This window comes from Hippopotamus amphibius, chromosome 1 (assembly GCF_030028045.1).
Source record: "Hippopotamus amphibius kiboko isolate mHipAmp2 chromosome 1, mHipAmp2.hap2, whole genome shotgun sequence".
Taxonomy (NCBI): domain Eukaryota; kingdom Metazoa; phylum Chordata; class Mammalia; order Artiodactyla; family Hippopotamidae; genus Hippopotamus; species Hippopotamus amphibius.
In genome coordinates, this window is record NC_080186.1 from 161,844,310 (window position 1) to 161,866,906 (window position 22,597).

The window sequence follows — 22,597 nt, forward strand, 5'->3', positions numbered from 1 at the left end:
GGGTCCTCCACCTTCCAAGGCTCCTCCCAGCCATTGGTCCTAGAAGTACAGGAGGGAAGCGGTGGGGGAAAAGAAGAGAGGCAGAAGGGGGGAGGGACCCTCTGAGATCAGAGGATCAGGGGAGGAGCAAAAGGCATTGCTGGGTTCTCGGGCCTGGTCTCCAACTTTCCAGGGTTCCCTCCCAGACATGGTCCCAGGGACACTGGAGCGTGGCAGGGGAAGAGGAAGAGAGGCAGACTGGTGGGATATTCCAGGAGCAGAGGACCAGGGGAGGTGCGGAGGATCTTCCCCCTGCCCACTTGGGCCTGGTGGGCCTGGTGGGCCTGCTGGGCTCCCGAGTCTGGTCCCTTGGTCTCTCCAGCTGAGTGGGTCGTACAGGTATGGGAGGGAGGGAGGAGATGAGAAGAGGAAGAGAGGCAGACAGTGGTGGGGCGGGGACCTTGCAGGACTGGAAGATCAGGGAGGACGCTGCAGGAAATCTCCCTACCCACTTGGCACCGGGAGGCCTGTTGCACCCCCCAGGCCTGGTCTTCGGTCCTCCAGGGGCCCCTCTAGGTCTCACTGGTCCTAGGGGTGTAGAAGGAAGGCAGGGAGAAGAGGAGAAGCGGGACGGGGAGGGGGCCTTCTGGGATTGGAGGATCAAGGGAGGCAGAGAAGGTATTTCCCCTGCCCACTAGCTCTGGGAAGCCTGCTAGGAGAGTGGGGGGTGGGGGAGAGGAAGAGAGGCAGACAGGGACCCTACGAGACTGGGAAATCTGGGGAAGTGCCACAGGCGTTACCCAAGCCCAGTTGGCCCTGGGAAGCCTGTTGGGCGTCAGATTCTGGTCTCCTGCCTTCCAGTGCCCCCTGCAGCTGTGAGGGTCCTAGGGGAACAGGAGAGGGAGTGAGGAGGAAGAGAACCCAAGGGGGAGGGACCCTCTGAGACTGGAGGACCAGGGGAGGTGCCTAGCATTTCTCCCACCAACTCAGGCCCAGGGAGCCCGCTGGGTACCTGGACCTGGTCCTTTGCCCCTAGGACCATGAGGCATTCCTGGGCCCCTCTGCCTCATTGGGCCTAAGCCCCATTCCCCACTACCCCCAGGGCCTTTTCTAAGCAAAGGCCCTGCCCATTGTCTAACCTCCTCCCCCCACCCCCACAGCCAAGGCCTTTTCTGGGTTTTTTTTTTCTTTTTTTTTTTCTTTCTATTGCCTCACTTAGGCTACTGCAGTTGTTTTACCTTCCAGTTGTTGCTCCATCTTTTTTTTTTAATACTTTCCTAACACTTCTGATAGTTTCCTATTATCATATTTTTTATCTTGCTATTGTTCTGCTGTTCTCCTACTCTTTTTTTTTTCTAATTTTTTTCGTTTTCCTGCTCCACACAGCTTGTGGGATCTTGATTCACAAGCCCAGGGTCAGGCCTGAGCTCCTGAGGTGGGAGCTCTGAGTCCAAAACATTGGACTAACAGGGAAACCCAGTTCCCAGGGAATATTCATCAGAGTGAGATCTCCCAGAGGTTCTCACCTCAACACCAAGACCCAGTTATACTCAACAGCCTACAAACTCCAGTACTTGAAACCTCAGGCCAAACACCCAGTGGGACAGGAACACAATCCCGCCCATCCTAAGTGGGGGGAAAATGAGATGACAAAAAAATATGTCACAGATGAAGGAACAAGGTAAAAATACACAAGACCAAATAAATGAAAAGGAAATAGGAAAACTGACTGAAAAAGAATTCAGAGCAATGATAGTAAAGATGATACAAAACCTCGATAACAAAATAGAGAAAATACAAGAAACAGTTAATAAGGACTCAGAACTAAAGAGCAAACAAACAGTAATAGATAACAAAATATTGAAATTAAAAACACTCTAGATGCTATAAACAGCAGAATAACTGAGGCAGAAGAATGAATAAGTGAGTTGGAAGATAGAATGGTGGAAATAACTGCCACAGAGCAGCAAAAAGAAAAAGGAATAAAAAGAATGGAAGATGGTCTCAGAGACCTTGGGGACAACATTAAGCAAACCAACATTTGAATCATAGGCATCCCAGAAGAAGAAAAAAAAGAAAGGGTCTGAGAAAATATTTCAAGAGGTTATACTGGAAAAATTCCCCAACGTGGAAAAGGAAATAATTAATCAAGTCCAAGAAGTGCAGAGAGTCCCATACAGAATAAACCCAAGGAGAAATACACCGAGGCACATATTAATCAAACTAATGAAAATTAAACACAAAGAAAAAATATTAAAAGCAGCAAGAGAAAAGCAACAAATAACATATAAGGGAAAACCCATAAGAATAACAGCTGATCTTTCTCCAGAAACTGTGCAGGCCAGAAGGGAGTGGCAGGATATACTGAAAGTCCTGAAAGAGAAAAACAGACAGCCAAGAATACTCTACCCAGCAAGAATCTCATTCAGATTTGACAGAGAAATCAAAAGCTTTACAGAGAAGCAAAAGTTAAGAGAATTCAGCACCACCAAACCAGCCTTACAACAATTGCTAAAGGAACTTTTCTAAGCAGGAAATACAAGAGAAGGAAAAGACCACAAAAGCAATCCCAAAACAATTAAGCAAATGGTAATAGGAACATACATGTCAATAATCACCTTAAATGTAAATGGATTGAGGACAGGATTAAGATGGCAGAGTAGGAGGACGTGCACTCACTCCGGAATTATAATTAACTGCTGAACAATCATTGATAGAAAGACACTGGAACTCACCAAAAAAGACACCCCACATCCAGAGACAAAGGAGAAGCCACAATGAGATGGTAGGAGGGGCGCAACTGCATTAAAATCAAATCCCATAAATGCTAAGTGGGTGACTGACAAGCTGGAGAACAGTTATACTGCAGCAGTCCAACCACTAAAGTGAGGGTTCTGAGCCCCATGTCAGGCTTCCCAACCTGGGAGTCCATCAAAGGGAAGGAGGAATCCCCAGAGAAACAGACTTTGAAAGCCAGTGGGATTTGATTGCAGGACCTCCACAGGACTGGGGGAAACAGAGACTCCACTCTTGGAGGGCACACAAAAAAGTGTGCTCACCAGGACCCAGGGGGAAGGAGCAGTGACCACATAGGAGACTGAACCAGACCTACCTGCTGGTGTTGGAAGGTTGCCTGCAGAGGTGGGGGGCAGCTGTGGCTCACCAAGGAGACAGGGGCACTGGCAGCAGGGGTTCTGGGAAGTACTCATTGGCGTGAACCCTCCCAGAGTCCACCATTAGCCCCACCAAAGAGCCTGTAAGCTCCAGTGTTAAGTAACCTTGGGCCAAACAACCAACAAGGTGTGAACACAGCCCCATCCATTGGCAGACAAGCAGATTAAAGTTTTACTGAGCTCAGCCCACCAAATCGGATTAAAGTCTTACTGAGCTCTGCCCACCCAGGCCTACCCACCATCAGTCCATCCCATCAGGAAGCACCCACGAGCCTCTTAGATAGCTTCCTCCACAAGAGGGCAGACAGCAGTATCAAGCAGTATCAGCAGTATTTTGTCTTCTGGAAATGAAAACCACAGCCACAGAAAGATAGAGAAAATGAAAAAGCAGAGGACTTTGTACCAACCAGATGAAGGGACAGGATAAAAACCCACAAAAACAACTAAATGAAGAGGAGATAGGCACCCTTCTACAAAAAGAATTCAGAATAATGATGGTGAAGATGATCCAGGACTTTGAAAAAAGACTGGATGCAAAGATTGAAAAGTTTACCAAAGACCTAGAAGAATTAAAGAACAAACAAACAGAGATGTGCAACACAATAACTGAAATGAAAAATACACTAGAAGGAACCAACAGCAGATTAACTGAGGCAGAAGGGTGAATAAGTGACCTGGAAGATAGAATGGTGAAAATCACTGATGCAGAAAAGAATAAGGAGAAAAGAATGAAAAGAACTGAAGACAGCCTAAGAGACCTCTGGGACAATGTTAAACTTGCCAACATTCGCATTATAGGGGTCCCAGAAGGAGAAGAGAGAGAGAAAGGATCTGAGAAAATACTGGAAGAGATTATAGTTGAAAACTTCCCTAACATGGGAAAGGAAATAGCTACCCAAGTGCAGGAAGCGCAGAGAGTCCCAGGCAGGATAAACCCAAGGAGAAACATGCCAAGACATACAGTAGTCAAACTGACAAAAATGAAAGACAGAGAAATGTTATTAAAAGCAACAAGGGAAAAACGACAAATAACATACAAGGGAACTCGCATAAGGGTAACAGCTGATTTCTCAGCAGAAACTCTGCAAGCCAGAAGGGTGTGGCATGATATATTTCAAGTGATGAAAGGGAAGAACTTACAACCAAGAATACTCTACCCAGCAAGGATCTCATTCAGATTCAACAGAGAAATCAAAAGCTTTACAGACAAGCAACAGCTAAGAGAATTCAGCACCACCAAACCAGCCCTACAACAAATGCTAAAGCAACTTTTCTAAGCGGGAAACATAGGAGAAGAAAAGGACCTACAAAAACGAAAACAAAACAATTAAGGAAATGGTACTAGGAACATACATGTCAATAATTACCTTGAACGTAAATGGACTAAATGTCCCAACCAAAAGACACAGACTGGCTGAATGGATACAAAAACAAGACCCATATATATGCTGTCTACAAGAGACCCACTTCAGACCTAGGGACATATACAGACAGAAAGTGAGGGGATGGAAAATGATATTCCATGCAAACGAAAGTCAAAAGAAAGCTGGAGTAGCAACAGTCACATCAGATAAAATAGACTTTAAAATAAAAAATGTTACAAGAGACAAGAAAGGACATTACATAAAGATCAAGGAATCCATCCAAGAGGAGGAGATAACAATTATAAATATATATGCACCCAATATAGGAGCACCTCAGTACATAAGGCAAATGCTAACAACTATGAAAGAGGAAATGCAAGGCAGAAATAGAGACACAGATGTAGAGAACAAACACATGGACACCAAGTGGGGAAAGCAGGGAGGGTTGGAGGGGGGATGAACTGGGAGATTAGAATACCAAATTGTACACTCTAAATACATGCTGTTTACTGTCTCTTAACTGTATCTCAATAAAATTTCTAAAAAAAAAAAAAAAGTAAATGGATTAAATGCTCCAACCAAAAGACACAGACTGGTTGAATGGATACAAAATCAAGACCCTTAATATGCTGTCTACAAGAAACCCACTTCAGACCTAGGAACACATATAGACTGAAAGTAAGGGGATGGAAAAAGATATTCTATGCAAATGGTAGTCAAAAGAAAGCTGGAGGAGCAATACTCATATCAGACAAATTAGACTTTAAAGTAAAGACTATTACAAGAGACAAGGAAGGGCACTACATAATGATCAAGGGATCAATCCAAGAAGAACATATAACAATTGTAAATGTCTACGCACCCACCATAGGAGCACCTCAATACATAAGGCTAATGCTAACAGCCATAAAAGGGGAAATCGACAGTAACACAATAACAGTAGGAGATTTTAACACCCCACTTACATCAATGGACAGATCATCCAAACAGAAAATAAAGACACACAAGCTTTAAATGACACATTAGACCATCTCGACTTAATTGATACTTATAGGACATTCCATCTAAAAATGACAGAATACACTTTCTTCTCAAGTGCGCACGAACATTCTCCAGGATAGATCACATCTTGGGTCACAAATCAAGCCTCAGTAAATTAAAAAAAATTGAAATTGTATCAAGCATTTTCTCTGACCACAATGCCATGAGACTAGATATCCATTACCTGAAAAAAACTGTAAAAAAATACAAACACATGGAGACTAAACAATATGCTATTAAACAACCAAGAAATCACTAAAGAAATCAAAGAGGAAATCAAAAAATACCTAGAAACAAATGACAATGAAAACACAATGACCCAAAACCTATGGGACGCAGCAAAAGCAGTTCTAAGAGGTAAGTTTATAGCAATACAGTCCTACCTCAAGAAACAAGAAAAATTTCGAATAAACAACCTAACCTTACACCTAAAACAATTAGGGAGAGAAGAACAAAAAAACCCCAAAGTGAGCAGAAGGAAAGAAATCATAAAGATCAGATCAGAAATAAATGAAAAAGAAAGGAAGGAAACAATAGCAAAGATCAATAAAACTAAAAGCTGGTTCTTTGAGTAGATAAACAAAATTGATAAACCATTAGCCAAACTTACCAGGGAAAAAAGGGAGAAGATGCAAATCAACAGAATTAGTAATGAAAAAGAAGTAACAACTGACACAACAGAAATACAAAAGATCATGAGACTACTACAAGCAACTATATGCCAATAAATTGGATAACCTGGAAGAAATGGATAAATTCTTAGAAAAGTACAATCCTCCAAGACTGAACCAGGAAGAAACAGAAACTATGAACAGACCAATCACAAGTACAGAAACTGAGACTGTGATTAAAAATCTCCCAACAAACAAAAGCCCAGGGACAGATGGATTCACAGGCGAATTCTATCAAACATTTAGAGAAGAGCTAACACCTATTCTTTTCAAACTCTTCCAAAATACAGCAGAAGGAGGAACACTCCCAAACTCATTCTACAAGGCCACCATCACCCTGATACCAAAACCAGGCAAAGATGTCACAAAAAAAGAAAATCACAGGCCAATATCACTGAGGAATACAGATGCAAAAACCCTCAACAAAATACTAGCTAACAGAATCCAACAGCACATTAAAAAGATCATACACCATGATCAAGTGGGGTTTATCCCTGGGATGCAAGGATTCTTCAATATACGCAAATCCATCGATGTGATACATCATATCAACAAACTGAAGGATAACCATATGATCATCTCAGTAGACGCAGAAAAAGCTTCTGACAAAATCCAACATCCATTTATGATAAAAACTCTCCAGAAAATGGGCATAGAAGGAAATTACCTCAACATAATAAAAGCCATATATGAGAAACCAAAAGCCAACATTGTTCTAAATGGGGAAAAACTGAAAGAATTCCCTCTAAGGATAGGAACAAGATAAGGGTGCCCACTCTGACCATTATTATTCGACACAGTTTTGGAAGTTTTAGCCACAGCAATCAGAGAAGAAAATGAAAGAAAAGGAATCCACACTGGAAAAGAAGAAGTAAAACTGTCACTCTTTGCAGATGACATGATATTATAATAGAAAACCCTAAAGACTCTACCAAAAAACTGCTAGCACTAATCGATGAATTTAGTAAAGTAGCAGGATACAAATTTAATGCACAGAAATCTCTTGATTTCCTATACACTAACAACGGAAGAACAGAAAGAGAAATTAAGGAAACTCTCCCATTCACCATTGCAACAAAAAGAATAAAAGACCTAGGAATAAAGCTGCCTAAGGAGGCAAAAGACCTGTATGCAGAAAACTATAAGACACTGATGAAAGAAATCAAAGATGAAACAAAGAGATGGAGAGACACACCATGTTCTTGGATTGGAAGAATCAACATTGTGAATATGACTATCCTACCCAAAACAATTTACAGACTCAACACAATCCCCATCAAATTACCAACGGCATTTTTCACAGAAGTTGAGCAAGAAATCTTACAATTTGTATGGAAACGCAAAAGACCCCGAATAGCCAAAGCAATCTTGATAAGGAAAGACAGAGTCGGTGGAATTAGGCTTCCTGACTTCAAACTATACTACAAGGCCACAGTGATCAAGACAGTATGGTACTGGCACAAAAACAGAAAGGTAGATCAATGGAACAGAATAGAGAACTCAGAGGTAAACCCACACACACGGGCACCTTATCTTTGACAAAGGAGGCAAGACTATACAATGGAAAAAAGACAGCCTCTTCAATAAGTGGTCCTGGGAAAATTCGACAGCTACATGTAAAACAATGAAATTAGAACACTTCCTGACAGCATACACAAAAATAAACTCAAAATGGATTAAAGATCTAAATGTAAGGCCAGACACTATCAAACTCCTAGAGGAAAACATAGGCAGAACACTCTATGACATACATCAAAGCAAGATCCTTTCTGACCCACCTCCTAGAATAATGGAAATAAAATCAAAAATAAACAAATGAAATCAAATGAGATTTAAAAGCTTTTGCACAGCAAAAGAAACCATAAACAAGACAAGACAACCCTCAGAATGGGAGAAAATACTTGCCAACGAAGCAACGGACAAAGGATTAACCTCCAAAATATATAAGCAGCTCATGCTGTATATATGCAAATAACCCAATCCACAAATAGGAGGAAGACCTAAATAGATATTTTTCCAAAGGAGACATACAGATGGCCAACAAATGCATGAAAAGATGCTCAACATCACTAATCATTAGAGAAATGCAAGTCAAAGCCACAATGAGCTATCACCTCACACTGGTCAGAACGGCCCTCATCAAAACATCTAGAAACAATAAATGTTGGAGAGGGTGTGGAGAAAAGGGAACTCTCCTGCACTGTTGGTGGGAATGTAAGCTGGTACAGCCACTATGGAAAACAGTTTGGAGGTTCCTTTTTAAAAAACTAAAAATGGAACTACCATATGACCCAGTAATCCCACTACTGGGTATTTACCCAGAGAAAACCATAATCCAAAAAGAAACATGTACCATAATATTTATTGCAGCACTATTTACAATAGCCAGGACATGGAAGCAACCTAAATGCCCATCAACAGATGAATGGGTAAAGAAGATGTGGCATATATATACAATAGAATATTACTCAGCCATAGAAAGCAATGAAATAGAACTATATGTAATGAGATGGATAGACCTAGAGTCTGTCATACAGAGTGAAGTAAGCCAGAAAGAGAAAAACAAATACCGTATGCTAACTCATATACATGGAATCTGAAGAAATGATACTGTTGAACCCAGTGACTGGGCAAGAGTGGAGATGCAGACGTAGAGAATGGACTTGAGGACACAGGGCTGGGGTGGGGGGCGAAGGGGAAGCTGGGATGAAGTGAGGGAGTAGCACAGACATAGATACACCACCAAATGTAAAATAGATAGCTAGTGGGAAGTTGCTTTATAACAAAGGGAGATCATCTCGATGATGGGTGATGCTTTAGAGGGCCAGGACAGGGAAGGTGGGAGGGAGTCATGGGAGGGAGGGGATATGGGGATATATATATAAATACAGCTGATTCACTTTGGTGTACCTCAAAAACTGGTACAAGAGTGTAAAGCAAATATATTCCAATAAAGAGCTTAAAAAAGAAACAAAAAGATGAACTTAGATTCCTACCGCACACTATATACAAAAATTAACTTAAAATGGATCAAAGACCACCATCTCATTCCATCAGGATGGTTACTGTTAAAAAAAAAAAAAACAAACCAAAAAACAAACAAACTAAAAACAAAAACAGAAAATAGTGGGACTTCCCTGGTGGTCCAGTGGTTAAGGATTCACCTTCTAATGCAGGGAATGTGGGTTCAATCCCTGGTCAGGGAACTAAGATCCCACATGCCACGGGGCAACTAAGCCCATGAGCTGCAACTACTGAGCCTGCACGCCACAACTAGAGAAGCCTGCGCACCTCAAAGAGGAGCCCAAGTGACGCAACTAATACCTAATGCAGCCCCCACCCAAAAAACAACAAAAAAGCCCTCCCCAAACCCCAGAAAATAGTAAGTGTTGGTGAGGATGTGGAGAAATTGGAATCCTTATGCATCATGGTGGAGGAGGCAAATGTAAAACGGTACAGCCATTGTGGAAAACAATATGGTAGTTGCTCAAAAATTAAAAATAAAATTACCATATGATCCAGCAATTCCACTTCTAGGTATATACCCAAAATAACTGAAAGCACGGTCTTGAAAAGATACACCCATGTTGACTGCTGACTGCAGAATTATTCAGAATAGCTAAAATGTGCAAACAACCCAGGTGTTCAAAAGCAGATGAATGGACAGGCAAAAATGGTATATACATACAATGGGATAGTAAATAACCTGGAAAAGGAAGGAAACTCTGACAACGTAGATGAACCTTGAGGACACTGTGCTAAGTGAAATAAATCAGTCACAAAAAGGGAAATGCTGTTGATTACACTTCTCTGAGGAACCTAGTCAAAATCACAGAGCGATAAAGTACAATGGTGGGTGCTTAAAGGCTAGGGAGAAAGGTGAGGAGTCATTGTTTAATGGGTATAGACTTTCAGTTTTGAAGAATGAGTTCTGGAGATGAAGTAGTAATGGTTGTACAACAATACAAATATACTTAATACCAATGAACTGTATATTTTAAAATGGTGAAAATGATAAATTTTATACGTATTTTACAACGATTAAAAAATTGGAAAAAAGAGATGAAAGACCTAAACATAAAGAGTTAAAACTATAAAACTCTTAGAAGAAAAAAATAAATTAAAAATAAAATCACCATATCCAGCAATTCTACAGGTAGGTATATATCCATGAGGAATGAAAACTTATGTTCACACAAAAGTTTAAAAATAGAAGAAAATAAATGTTCATAGCAGTAACATTCTTAATAGTTCAATAATGAAAATAACCCAAATGCCCATCAACTGATGAATGGAAAAAGAAAGTGTGGTATATTCACACAACAGAATATTATTCAGCCCTTAAAAGGAATTAAGTACTGATACATACAACTTGGATAAACCTTGAAAACATTATGCCTACATGAAAGAAGCCAGACAAAAAAGGTCACATACTGTATGATTCTATTTATATGAAATGTCCACAACAAGCAAATCCATATAGATAGACTCAAAAGACCATCTGAATGTTGAGCAAAATAAATGAAAACTGACCTACACCACCAAGCATCATGAAATTTCACAACACCGGCGACAAAGAAAATCTATACACTTCCAGAAAGGAAAGTGGTCACATACACAGGATTAGTGACCAGAATAGTTTTGGATTTAACAGCAATACTGGAAGCTAGAAGACAATGAAAATACTGACTATAAAAGTAGAGAGTCGCACACTGGTGTTCCTACCACAGACTCTGGGATTAGATCAAGTCATGCTCATGATCCAAATGCCAATACACTGTTACCTTCAAGTTGTTCCTCAAAGTCTGAACAATCTTCTTAACCTTGTATTAATGTTGCATGTGACCTCAATCTAATTTTCATATCAAGTTATAGGTTCAACAATAGAGAACTAAAATGAGACATATACTGAAAAAAATTACTGCATAAGCATGTTTTGGGATTGCCACTGTAAGTTAAACAGATTTTTAATTATTAGAGATTTGTCCTGTAGTGATGAAAATAAAGGGTACAACTTTCTTGTTGAAAGGAATGCAAATTTTTGTTTTAACCAATTTAGTCAGTGTTTTAAACATGTGGCAAATGATTTCAAATCAACCCTGAAATGGATATAAATATCATGGCAATTCACAATTTTAAAAAGAGCTCACAACATGTATGATATACTCCTGGTAAGCTCAATCACTTCAAAGTGGATTTTATTATTTTTAGTCAACAAAAGTGAAACACAGTACTTAAATGGACAGGAATTTGGCCTACTACTAAACTCAGTGATGATATATGATTGCCTTGATGCAATAGGTATAGTAGGGGAGGTTTCACAAGTAATTCCTCATCACTTAAAAAAATGTACCCTTATCAAAACACGAATAACATTTTTAAATGTATGTAAAGATCCCAAGCTCGGGACTTCCTAGGTGGCGCAGTGGGTAAGAATCTGCCTGCCAATGCAGGGGACATGGGTTCAAACGCTGCCCTGCGAAGATACCACATGCCGCGGAGCAACTAAGCCCATGTGCCACAACTATTGAGCCTGCACTCTAGAGCCTGTGAGCCACAACCATTGAGCCCATGTGCTACAACTACTGAAGCCCACACTCCTAGAGCCCGTGCTCAGCAACAAGAGAGGCCACCGCAATGAGAAGCCCATGCACCACAAGGAAGAGTAGCCCCCACTTGCCGCAACTAGAGAAAGCCCGTGTGCAGCAACAAAGACCCAACACAGCCAATAAAATAAATAAATTAATTAACTTAAAAAAATAAATAAAAAAGAACTAATATAAAAAAAAAAAAAGATCCCAAGCTCATAAATAACCAAGAGAAGCCATGGCTCCTGATCAAACTTCAACACTGCAGCTAAATTAGGTAGGTCTGAATCTTAAACTGGATAGTGTAAGTATACTGGTCATATCAGTATCTAAAGCATTCTGTAGACATAAAAATATTTCTTAATAAAAGATTAAGTTTCAGGACTTTAAATATTTTTTTATTTGGCTGTGCCAGGTCTTAGCTGCGGCATGTGGGCTATTCAGTTGTGGCATTTGGACTCTAAGTTGCGGCATGCATGTGGGATCTAGTTCCCTGACCAGGGACAGATTAGAACCCCGGCCCCCTGCATTGGGAGCGCAGAGTCTTAAGCACTGGACCACTAGGGAGGTGCGGGGACTTTAAATTATGGTTGTTTCCAACTATTTCTAAGAATGGAGACTAGTTTATACAGGGTACCAGAATTATCAAAACTGTCTCATAATAACACTGAACTAAAATTCTGGTTTTAGTTTTTTCCAAAACTGGGCTATAGAAAATGCCATATTCCCTAACTGGGAAAGGTGCTATGTGGTCACAATCACTAGACTGATTTTTCCATGTGTTTTAATTAACAACTAGCACTATTGTTTTAAACAGTTTTTAATCTAAATTATTTATGTCAAATAAGTCCTATATTGTAATTTGTTTTTTTAAAAATAGGGAGTCTGGGACTTCCCTGGTGATGCACTGGTTAAGAATCTGCTGCCAATGCAGGGGAAACGGGTTTGAGCCCTGGTCTGGGAAGATCCCACATGCCGAGGAGCAATTAAGCCCTGCACCCAAGAGCCTGCAAGCCATAACTATTGAGCCCACATGCCACAACTACTGAAGCCCGCATGCCTAGAGCCCATGCTCTGCAACAAGAGAAGCCACTGTATGAGAAGCCGGTACTCTGCATCCAAGAGTAGCCCCTGATTGCCGCAAATAGAGAAAGCCTGCACAAAGCAACGAAGACCCAATGCAGCCAATAAAATTAATTAATTAATTAATTTAAAAAATGGTGTCGAGGTCATGAAGCAAAGGAAAGACGAAGGAATTGAAGGAAACTAAAGATAGATAACTAAATGCAACGAGTAACTATGGACTGGATTCTTTCCTATAAAGGATATCACTGGAACAACTGGCAAAACTTAGGGTCTGAGGATTAGAGAGCAGATATCTCAACGGAAATTTCCTAATTTTAATGGTTATATTGTGATTGTGTAGCAGAATGTCCTTGTCTGTAAGAAATACAGAGTATTTGGGCTTGATGAGTCAGCATGTTGGCAACTGACTCTGAAATGGTTAAAGAAAAAGATGTTCTAGGTATTGCATTTGCAACTTCCCTGTAGGTTCGAGATTGTTTCAAAATTTTAGAAAGTTAAAAACAAAAACAAAATCAGAAAAGCCCAAAGGCAATTATAGCAGTCACTTTATTAGAATTTGGGGATTAGATGGTATACTGCATTGAATGGTCCCCAAAATGATATGTGGCACATCTTAATTCTTCAGACCTATAAATGTTACCTTATCTGGAAAAAGGGTTTTTGTAAACGTAATTAAGGATCCTGAGATAAGATCATCTTGGATTACCTGGGTGGGCCCTAAGTATAAGATCAAGTGTCCTTATAAGAGAGAAAACAGAAGACCACACACAGATAATGTAGTGTGAAGATGAAGGCAGAGACTGAAGTGATGTGGCCACAAACCAAGGAATGCTTACAGTCACCAGAAGCTGGAAGAGGCAACAAAGGATTCTCCCACAGAGTTTCCAGAGGGAGTGTGGCCCTCCTGGTATGCTGATTTTGGACTTTTGGCCTCCAAAATTGGAGAACAGATTTCTGATGTTTTAAGCCACTCAGTTTTTTGTAATTTATTACAGCAGCCCTATGAAACTAACATAGATGGTATAAAAGAGGACATTTAATCTAAAGAAAATCACTCACTCCCATTAGTATACTATTATTTTAAGAACCTATTTCTAAACTGTTATCACTGTGACTTCTGTTAAATTCAGCTTTGATTTCAGATTTTTAATCTGATATATGCCCTTAAAAAGTTGGCAAAGTAGTGCTATCACTTATACAGGCACTGATGTTCTACAAGTGGTGGGGGACATGCTCAAAGGACAACAGCAGATACTTCTATTACAAGATAATATTAAGAGAACTGTTTTCACATCTAGACTTACAAAAATATCACATGTATTGGAAACATACTGAGATAATAATAGTTAGAGGTTTGTTGAAGAAAAAACTTGGAATTTAGTCCCTTTTTCCATTTACAAATATTATAAAACATCACTACAACAACAGGGTGTATTTTTTTCCTTTTCTTTTTTAGTTGGGGTGGTAATCAACTGAAATGATAAACAGACACAACACTGACATCTAAGATTTCAAGATTCTACCAATTTCATGGGTCAACATTACTGGGCAGTTAAGCCAGTGGTAATTAATGTTAAAAATTATCTTTTATGTGGTCCATATTTTCTTTCTACTCATCCCCCACAGGTTTGCAGGGTATGCGACACTATCCTCATTATATAGTCAAGGAAGCTGAGGCCAAAAAAAAAAAATCAGTGAAGTAACTTGCCTAAGGCCACAGGGTTAGAACATGACTTAGTAGGCATGTTCCTCCAAAACCCTACTATTTTTTCTACCATACCACTTGCTGTTGACATTCATTAAATGTTGCTGGCACAAACTGAATGCCTACTATGTGTCAGGTACTGGGAATATAATGAATAAGACAGGGACTTTGCCTGAAAGAGTTCAGTCTAGAGGGAGTAATAATCAATCATATCTACATACTAAGAAACAGTTCTATAGCAGAACCCTACTGCCTGCATAGTGGGGCATGCTTCACAGAGAGGCTGTCTGTTGGATCTCCAAGGATGAAGAAAGAAGTCAGATGGAGGAGGGGGTGGGTTGAGAAGGCATAAAGAAAAGCCCAAAGACTAAAGGAAAATAATTCTGAGAAGGATCAATTAGAACTGTTTCAATTACAGTAGTATTTCTCATGTGATACTAACACATATTATAGAAATAAAAGTAATATTTTTGTCTTAAATTTTATCTACTTTTAATACATGTTTTTAAGAAAAACATTAATATTTCCACAAATTTAAAGCAATAATTTGCCTCAAGAAACCTGCACACCACAAAGCAAATTACATCTGTGTTTTGATGCACAAATAGCGTTTAACCATAGGTATTACCTGACTTCAGTGATCTATCCTGTTTATTATCATAATTCAATAAGTTATTTTATCAAAGCTTATTGAATACTAAATATTCTACTATACTAATACATTCCTCATGGACTCAGAGTTAGAATATGGAAGTTTTAAATGAAAAGCAGAGTACTTTGATTATTAAGCCCCCAAACCAGATTATTTTAAAGTAAGCATGAGCAAGGTATATACTACTTTTTTTTTTTAAATTAGGTGATATGTCTGTCCAGGAGCCAATTAATAATGTTGGTAGTAGACTAATTGCATGAATATGGCAAAATATGCAGTTTTAATTCTTTATTTTGCTGCAGTGCCCCTGTTTGAAACAAATTTTCATATTATACTGTAATGAAAATAATACAGAGTAACACATCTTTTTTTTTTTTTGGCCATGCTGCTCGGCTGCAGCGTCTTAGTTCCCCGACCAGGGATTAAATCCAGGCTTTTCCTCTCATAGCCATATAATCATAGGCAAGTTTGTTTACTTCTCCAAATCTCCATTTTCTTTTCTAACCTGGGGAGAACAGAATTCTCATAGGGTTGTTCAGAAGATTCAGTCATTCTGATACACAGTGAGTACTCTAAAGATGGCAGCTGTGGGATTTGGTTTTTCTTTTTCTTTTTTTTTTTAAGGCCTCAAAGGAAATTTGAAAGAATTCACACAGATTTCTATTTCCTCTACCGAATAGGCAACTGGGTCACCTACTGAGATTAAAACAGAGTGTTTAAGGAGGTAGGACAGTGATTCTGTCTTTTGGAGAGATTACCCACTTGACTATGATGAAAGATATATGGAGGATAGAACATCAGAAATCTGCATAGTTTCTTTTTTCTTTTTGGCTGCGTTGGGTCTTTGTTGCTGTGCACGGGCTTTCTCTAATGGGGTGTGCGGGCTTCTCATTTCGGTGCCTTCTCTTGCCACGGGCTCTAGGTGCATGGGCTTCAGTAGTTGTGGCATGCGGGCTTAGCTGCTCTGCGGAATGTGGGCTCTTCTCAGCCCAGGGATCAAACCCATGTCCCCTGCGTTGGATTCCTATCCACTGTACCACCAGGGAAGTCCCCACAGTTTCTTATTTTTCCACTTTTTGGAATTAGAACACTGACCCCCCCCCCCCCCCCAAATCTGCAGTTTTAAGGGAATTCATAGACACCTCTCCAACAATAAAAAGAGATGTTGAGAGAAAAATCTTCTGGTTCCAGGGCACAGTTTAAATACCCAATTGTTCAAACAAAAGAAAAAGATTGCATCCTTTGGATTTACATACCTAACGACTATGTAAGGTACAGAGCCTGCCAGAAAAAAACATTGGGCACAGTCAAGAAATCCAGGTTCTTTATCCAGCCCTACAAGTCACATGGCCTTTTTAGACAGTAGCTCTGAGAGGTGATGCAGTGCTAAAATTTTATGATTCTATTACTTGAAATCTCACTTGATTGTGTAGACAAAAGAACAAATGGTACTTTATTTTCCTACGTCATAGTTTAACATGATTTTGAAGGTTAGCCTGGGAACCTAACCACCAAAACTTTATTTCTGCAGAAAAAACAAGTGTGCTCTTTCATTTCTGGGATGAGGCTGTAAAGGTTGCTGGCAGCATCAGGCATGCATGAGTCAGGTATTCCTATCCTGGGAACTGCTTAGGATATTTTAGCAGCTCTCTCTCTCTGGACTAAAATATCCAGAATTGGACTTTGTCAAAACTTACTCCTTGTCAATCAGCAGTACAGTAATACACGCCGGGAGACTTTAAAAAACCCTAGATTTATTAAATTAATGACGGCTGTTTAAATTACATTTAAATGGTAACCCAAAAGAGCCTAGAAAGTTTCTCAATTCAATGAATCTTTGTGAAGCAAAAAATCATTTTCTAAAGGAAAAAAATCTTCCCAGAGATTTCAAGAAGCTTATCTTTTGGAATAAGAAGGTATGTCTGCTTTCCAAGATAAAACTAATTCAAACAGTCATCTTCTGTCAACCATTTATTACATTAAAGTTCCAAATACTCCACAAGACTATTTGCTAATTTGTTTCATCATTTTGACTGGAATTCACTGGACCCTCACCTCTGATAAGATTAATATAATATATGATATCACACTTCTAGTATAGTATTTTAAAAATAATCTTAAAATAAAATTAGCACTGTTACAATGTTACAACTTTTCCCATATCCTTAAAAATCACCCTTTGGTAACTGGCAATTTTAGACATTTTGAAAGTATGTAGTCTACAGAAAGATGATTCATAACATGAAACAGATCACAATGAAGTTAAGAGTAAGATGTAAACTTCTACCATGGGATCAATGCATCTACTAAATTGGCTCTTCCTATGACCACAACCATACAAAATTTCACCAAAGAAGTTAATTAGAAGTTTAAAAAAACTATTAATACTTAATTGTGCCCATCTACATAAAGCAATACTTTGACACTTTTAAAAAGACAGAAAGTATGGCTTAAATGATTTAATCCTTACATTCCTGGTTACTTGCTGAACCTCAATCTTTTGTTATTTTATTATATATTAAACTCGTGCCTACCAATCTACCAAAAAGTGTGGTGTTATCTTTCGGTTTTGTTGTTGTTGTTAATTTGAATTGGCTGCCAAAAATCTGGATTTGCAGTTTCTCTTTAAAAAAAAAATCTGGCAATTTTGGGCACAGATCCTGGCAACAGCAACATTTGGAGGGAGCTGAATAGCAGCTGCCCTCCTCTAATAGCACAGGCAATTTCTAGTTCCCTCCAATTGTCTTTGCTCACTTTGGTTACCTGCTTAGCTATTCGAGTTTGAAATCTTTATTTTACTGGAAAACTAACTGATTGATTGATTGGGCTTTTCAGGGGCCTTAAGACTCTTTAATCACAGAAATACAGTAAATCAAGTGATAGTCCTGGCATTAATGCTATGTATACCAAATGTTAACTATAACTAGCACGACACCATTCAAATGTACAAGGCACTATTATTGTTAAGAGCTTTTAGTATCCTAACTTTGGTCTGTCTTCAACTACTCCAAGAACCATGATATTCAGCCTTTTACTCTTTCTCAAAATAAAGAAATTACCTTGTATTTTAACATTATGGCACTCTAAGAGCAACAAAAAGCCTCCTGCATCTGTAAAACAAAAGTAAAGAAGAAAAACAGGAAGCAAGTAAAAAAAAGGTCTCTGATCAGTCAAACAGACCACACAGTTCACAGAGCACATGAAGCCCTCTTCACTCAGAGCCTACTGGATCTTATTTTAGACATAATTTTAATAAGCTCAGTGATCTGGTTTCCCAGCCCACAACAGATGAGACGCAGCCAACTGGAAAACGGCTGGGGTGCTGCTGCTAGAAGCAGACACTCAAAGCATCAAAATCAAAGCTGAAGACCTACAATGTCAGCAGAAAACTTCAAACTGTAGCAGGCTGGGGCCATTTGGTGTAGATACAAACAATCCCAAAGGGTCCCAATCCCTGCACAGAACTATAATGGATGTTCAAGAGGAAACCTCTTTGGTAAACTGTTAAAGCATAGCTCAGGTGACCTTAAAGTATATATCAAAATAAAATCCATCAAAAGCTTTTTCCAAAAAAGTCATGGCATTTAAAGGACTGTCAGATTCACAGAACACTATTTCCCTCTGTCAACAAAACACAAGATATTGAATTCCTAAAGATGCCACATGTCAAAAGTATTTGTTCTTAATAAAATTTTATTAGAACCCAGATTCAACAGTTCATGATATCTGAAGTTGAGAGGTATTTTTTAATACATCTTTATTGGAGTATAATTGCTTTACAATGTTGTGTTAGTTTCTAATGTACAACAAAGTGAATCAGCTGTACTTATACAAATATCCCCATACCCCTTCCCTTAAGGTATTTAAGCAGAACTACTTTCTCAGAGAATGATAACTGGGAAGGTTCAGGACCAAGATCAACCATGTAAGCCAAGTCTTCTTTGGGGATTCCATCACAGATACATTATTAGGACTGAGGGTGAGATAGAACTGGTCTTATCCACAGGTATGTAGGTCTGCATTCAATTTAAAATTGGTGTCATACAAAAAGTTTGGGAAAAAAAGATTTCCATTTTTGTTCTCACAATCTTTGACTAGTATGTACACCAAAAATAAATTTTATTTTTTTACTCCCTGGCAGTCTCAGAAGTTGAGCCATACTTTGAGGACGGTTCTAGGTTATAAACCAGGTGAAAAAAGGTTAATACTGAGTTTTAAAAGTTCAAGTTATCATTGTCTACACTTGATTTTCCTTATTAAAATTTTAATAAGGGCATCTTTTAGAAAAAATCTAAAGAATATGTAGTATCTCAAAAGAAATATTATTGGAAGCAAAGATATTAGAAGATTAAAATGCATGTTTTGAGTGTTATTTCCTGTTCTGACTATATCACTATATCAATCAGAGTAGAGATTAAAGGCTACACTTCTTGATCTCTAAATGATCACACATTACACTCACTCTTCTTCAGGTTTTAAAAATAAGTGCACAATCTTCTACACATATAATCTCAAGTTGATAACTTCTCAGTTAATCTTTAGGAATCTAGTAACTCCTTAAAGCCTTAAAAATGCATATACAGTATTTACATGGATCACCTATCCTCAGTGTGCTCCTGCCCTTTAAATGTTTCTTTAAGAGATCTTTGCTTAAGGTTCAAGCTTCTTTTAACAAATAACCTGCTTCATTTTAGTGCAGGATTTACTCTGTCTAAAGTCTGCCCTTTTTCATTTGATAGAAATCAAAGTCAAAAGAAATTGGTAAGGATCTAACCTAATTTACAGAAACCATTGGTATTAATTCCACATTAAAGGTCTTTGATCAAGAATGAAATGAAGACCAACTGCTGAACTGAGGTGTTTAAATTGACCAAATCTTCATTTTCACTGAGATTAAGGCAAGGTGAAAACTGGTTCTTCTCCCCTTGCATCTCCATCCCATCCTTTAGGATGGATAATCCCAGGACCTACTTCTTACTGGCTAGAGGTTTAATACAGGCTGTCCAAGTATCCAAGTGAAACACCAATCAAAAATCGCCAGTGCCGCTTCCTCACTTAAGAAGAGGGAGAAGGAGAAGAAGAAGAAGAAGGAGAAGAAGACAGTGAGAGGTAACAGGAGGTTACAATATTAGACGAAAGGGAAAAAACCCTAAACTTGAAGCCAAGCCCACACTCTAGAAGCAATATTAGGAAAACCTCCGTAGAGACAACTACAACTAAATAACCCTTCATCTTAAAGAGCAAACAAATCCTTTCTAATGGAAAAATCTAGCAAAATTTCTTCTACATTAAAAGGATCTCCCCAAACATATCACCTAATTTAAGAGTTATAATACATTTTGCAAAGAGAATATAAAAGGAAACTTCGTGAAATTCTCTCCAGGGGTTTTCAATGTTCAGGTTTCTACCTTTACCCACGACAATTTAACAGCTTCTCTATTAAATCCATTCCTGCAAATATGAAGTGTTAGTTTCTGACTACATTTGGCAACCTCAAGGAATAAAACGCTTCTCCACTTCCCTCCTCCCTCATAAATGTCATGTTTATTTCCTCCTGAACTTCCTACTCTTAACAGTTTCTGGACAAGCAGAGTGGACCGAAGCGTGCGGCCGCTAAGAGGTAAGTGAACTCAAGAAATATTTGTGGATCGGACAAAAAGGCTTCCTCAGTCTGCCTGAGATACCGGCCCCCAAGCTCAAGCAGTTCTGTGGAGGGAGCCTATACAGGTGGGGGTAGGGGGTGTACGGGCAGAGATGGGGCACAGAGCCCTTTCGACCTCTGTCGATGCGGCCGCCCAACGTCCCAGTCCCAGCACCCCCTCCCGGCAGGCCGGACAATGGCCCTCTGGCACAGCAGTCCCTGACCAGGGAGAGGCCCTGGGACTCCATACCATGCGGGGCCTAGAAAGGAGGCCAAGAAGGAACGCTGAACCAGAGAACATACCTCCGGCCTAAGCGCGGGCAGCGCGCCGGGGCCTCCACGGGCGCCATCACTGAGAGTGGGGTGTGAAGGCCGCCCGGCCGGGCCATCGCCGGCAGCCGGGTCCGAAGAAGCCGCGAGCCCGGCGGAGGCGACGGCGGGAAGTGCAGGCCGCAGCCTGCTCAGCCGACCCGCCCGGCAACCCGAACCCACAGCCGACCTCTGGTCACTTACCTTGTGGATTCTCTTCAGAGCCATCGTGGGAGGCGGGTGGCGGCGGCCCCCGGGGCGGGGACGGGGGCAGGGGAGGGACGGGGAAGGGGCGAGGGGGCGCGAGGCCGCCTCGGTGCTCGAGGGTCGGCCGGAGAAGATGGGGAGTTCCGGAGCGCGGGTCCGGCGGGACGGACTGAGGGCCAGGGCCCACTCGGCTCCTGAGTCTGCCGCAGCGGTCACCGCATCACCCGGCGGCGGCCCCTTTATGCGCTACTGCCCGAGCCGCGGCCGCCGCCACCGCGGTAGCTGCCTCTTCCTTCTAAGCTCAGCGCCGCCTCCTCAGTCGCCGCGGATCCCTCCGCCGGGGAGCAAGAGCCCAGGCCTCGGGCTCGGCCGGAGCCTCTGGGTCGGACAGCCGGAGGGACTGCCTGCTGCAGGTGGACCGAGGGACGCGCGGGCGGGCGGCGCCGCCGGGGTGGGGCAGCCGGAGCGCGGGGTGGGCCTAGGCCGAGGGGCAGGTCGGGAGAGCGGGGATTGGCGGGCCAGGGCAGGGAGGGCTGAGCCGCGCCGGCGGCGGAGGGATACGGGCCGCCCCGTGAGTACTTTCCGCGCTGTCGCCGTCGCCGCCACGGCCGCCGAGAGGATGACGCCGCGAAGCGCAGAGAGGAGATCTCGCGAGACTTGTGGCGCGTGTCACAGAGGCTCCTGTGCCGGGATCCTTGAGTCGCTTGCCTGTGGTCCCTCATTCGCGTGGTATCTGAGATCGCTAAACGTTTAAAAGCAAATGTTTTCCAGATCACCCGACCGTGCACATAGCATAGACCGACCTGGGAAGAGCGCTTAAGTCCATTGCAGTGTTCCCAAAGGAAGAAGGGACTTGTCCAAGGTCACACAGCTCCACAGTGGCAAAGCTGGGACTTCCCTGAGGTCAAGAGTCTCGTCAGATCCCTCTCTTGAAGCCGCGTGGTAACAGCTTGGGCACCTGCGGGAATGTGGGTCTACAAGCACACTGCAGGCAGCGCTGAGATGGTGTTTCCGAAGAAGGCCCCAGCTGAGTGACAATTTGAATGTGTCTCAGCCACTGCCGTGTCAGGAGAGGTGCTCTGCTTGGTGAATTGTTACTAATAAGCACTGTACCTGTTACCTCAGGAAAACAAAACAAAAAACACTTGCACAATGTGTGCTACAGTAATTAAAACCAACCT

At 41.0% G+C, this 22,597-nt stretch overlaps 2 protein-coding genes across 3 annotated transcripts in view; both read right to left on the minus strand.

The window, feature by feature from the left end:
* LOC130858866 (pleckstrin homology domain-containing family B member 2-like) overlaps positions 1-21,289 on the minus strand; it is a 35,539-nt gene extending 14,250 nt beyond the window's left edge. The window contains exons 1-2 of the mRNA XM_057745960.1: positions 21,204-21,289; positions 21,151-21,160 (exon numbers count right to left, since the gene is read on the minus strand). Coding sequence (XP_057601943.1) covers positions 21,151-21,160; positions 21,204-21,289 — 96 coding nt within the window. The remainder of the gene's footprint in view (positions 1-21,150; positions 21,161-21,203) is intronic.
* Positions 1-21,998, minus strand: part of UBE2D2 (ubiquitin conjugating enzyme E2 D2) — a 59,879-nt gene extending 37,881 nt beyond the window's left edge. The window contains exon 1 of one of the 2 annotated variants that reach the window (XM_057733675.1): positions 21,414-21,998. In XM_057733675.1, the coding sequence (XP_057589658.1) occupies positions 21,414-21,437 (24 nt within the window). In that variant the 5' untranslated portion in view covers positions 21,438-21,998. The remainder of the gene's footprint in view (positions 1-21,413) is intronic. The other variant, XM_057733681.1, reaches the window with a different exon arrangement.
* Positions 21,999-22,597: the final 599 nt, after the last annotated feature.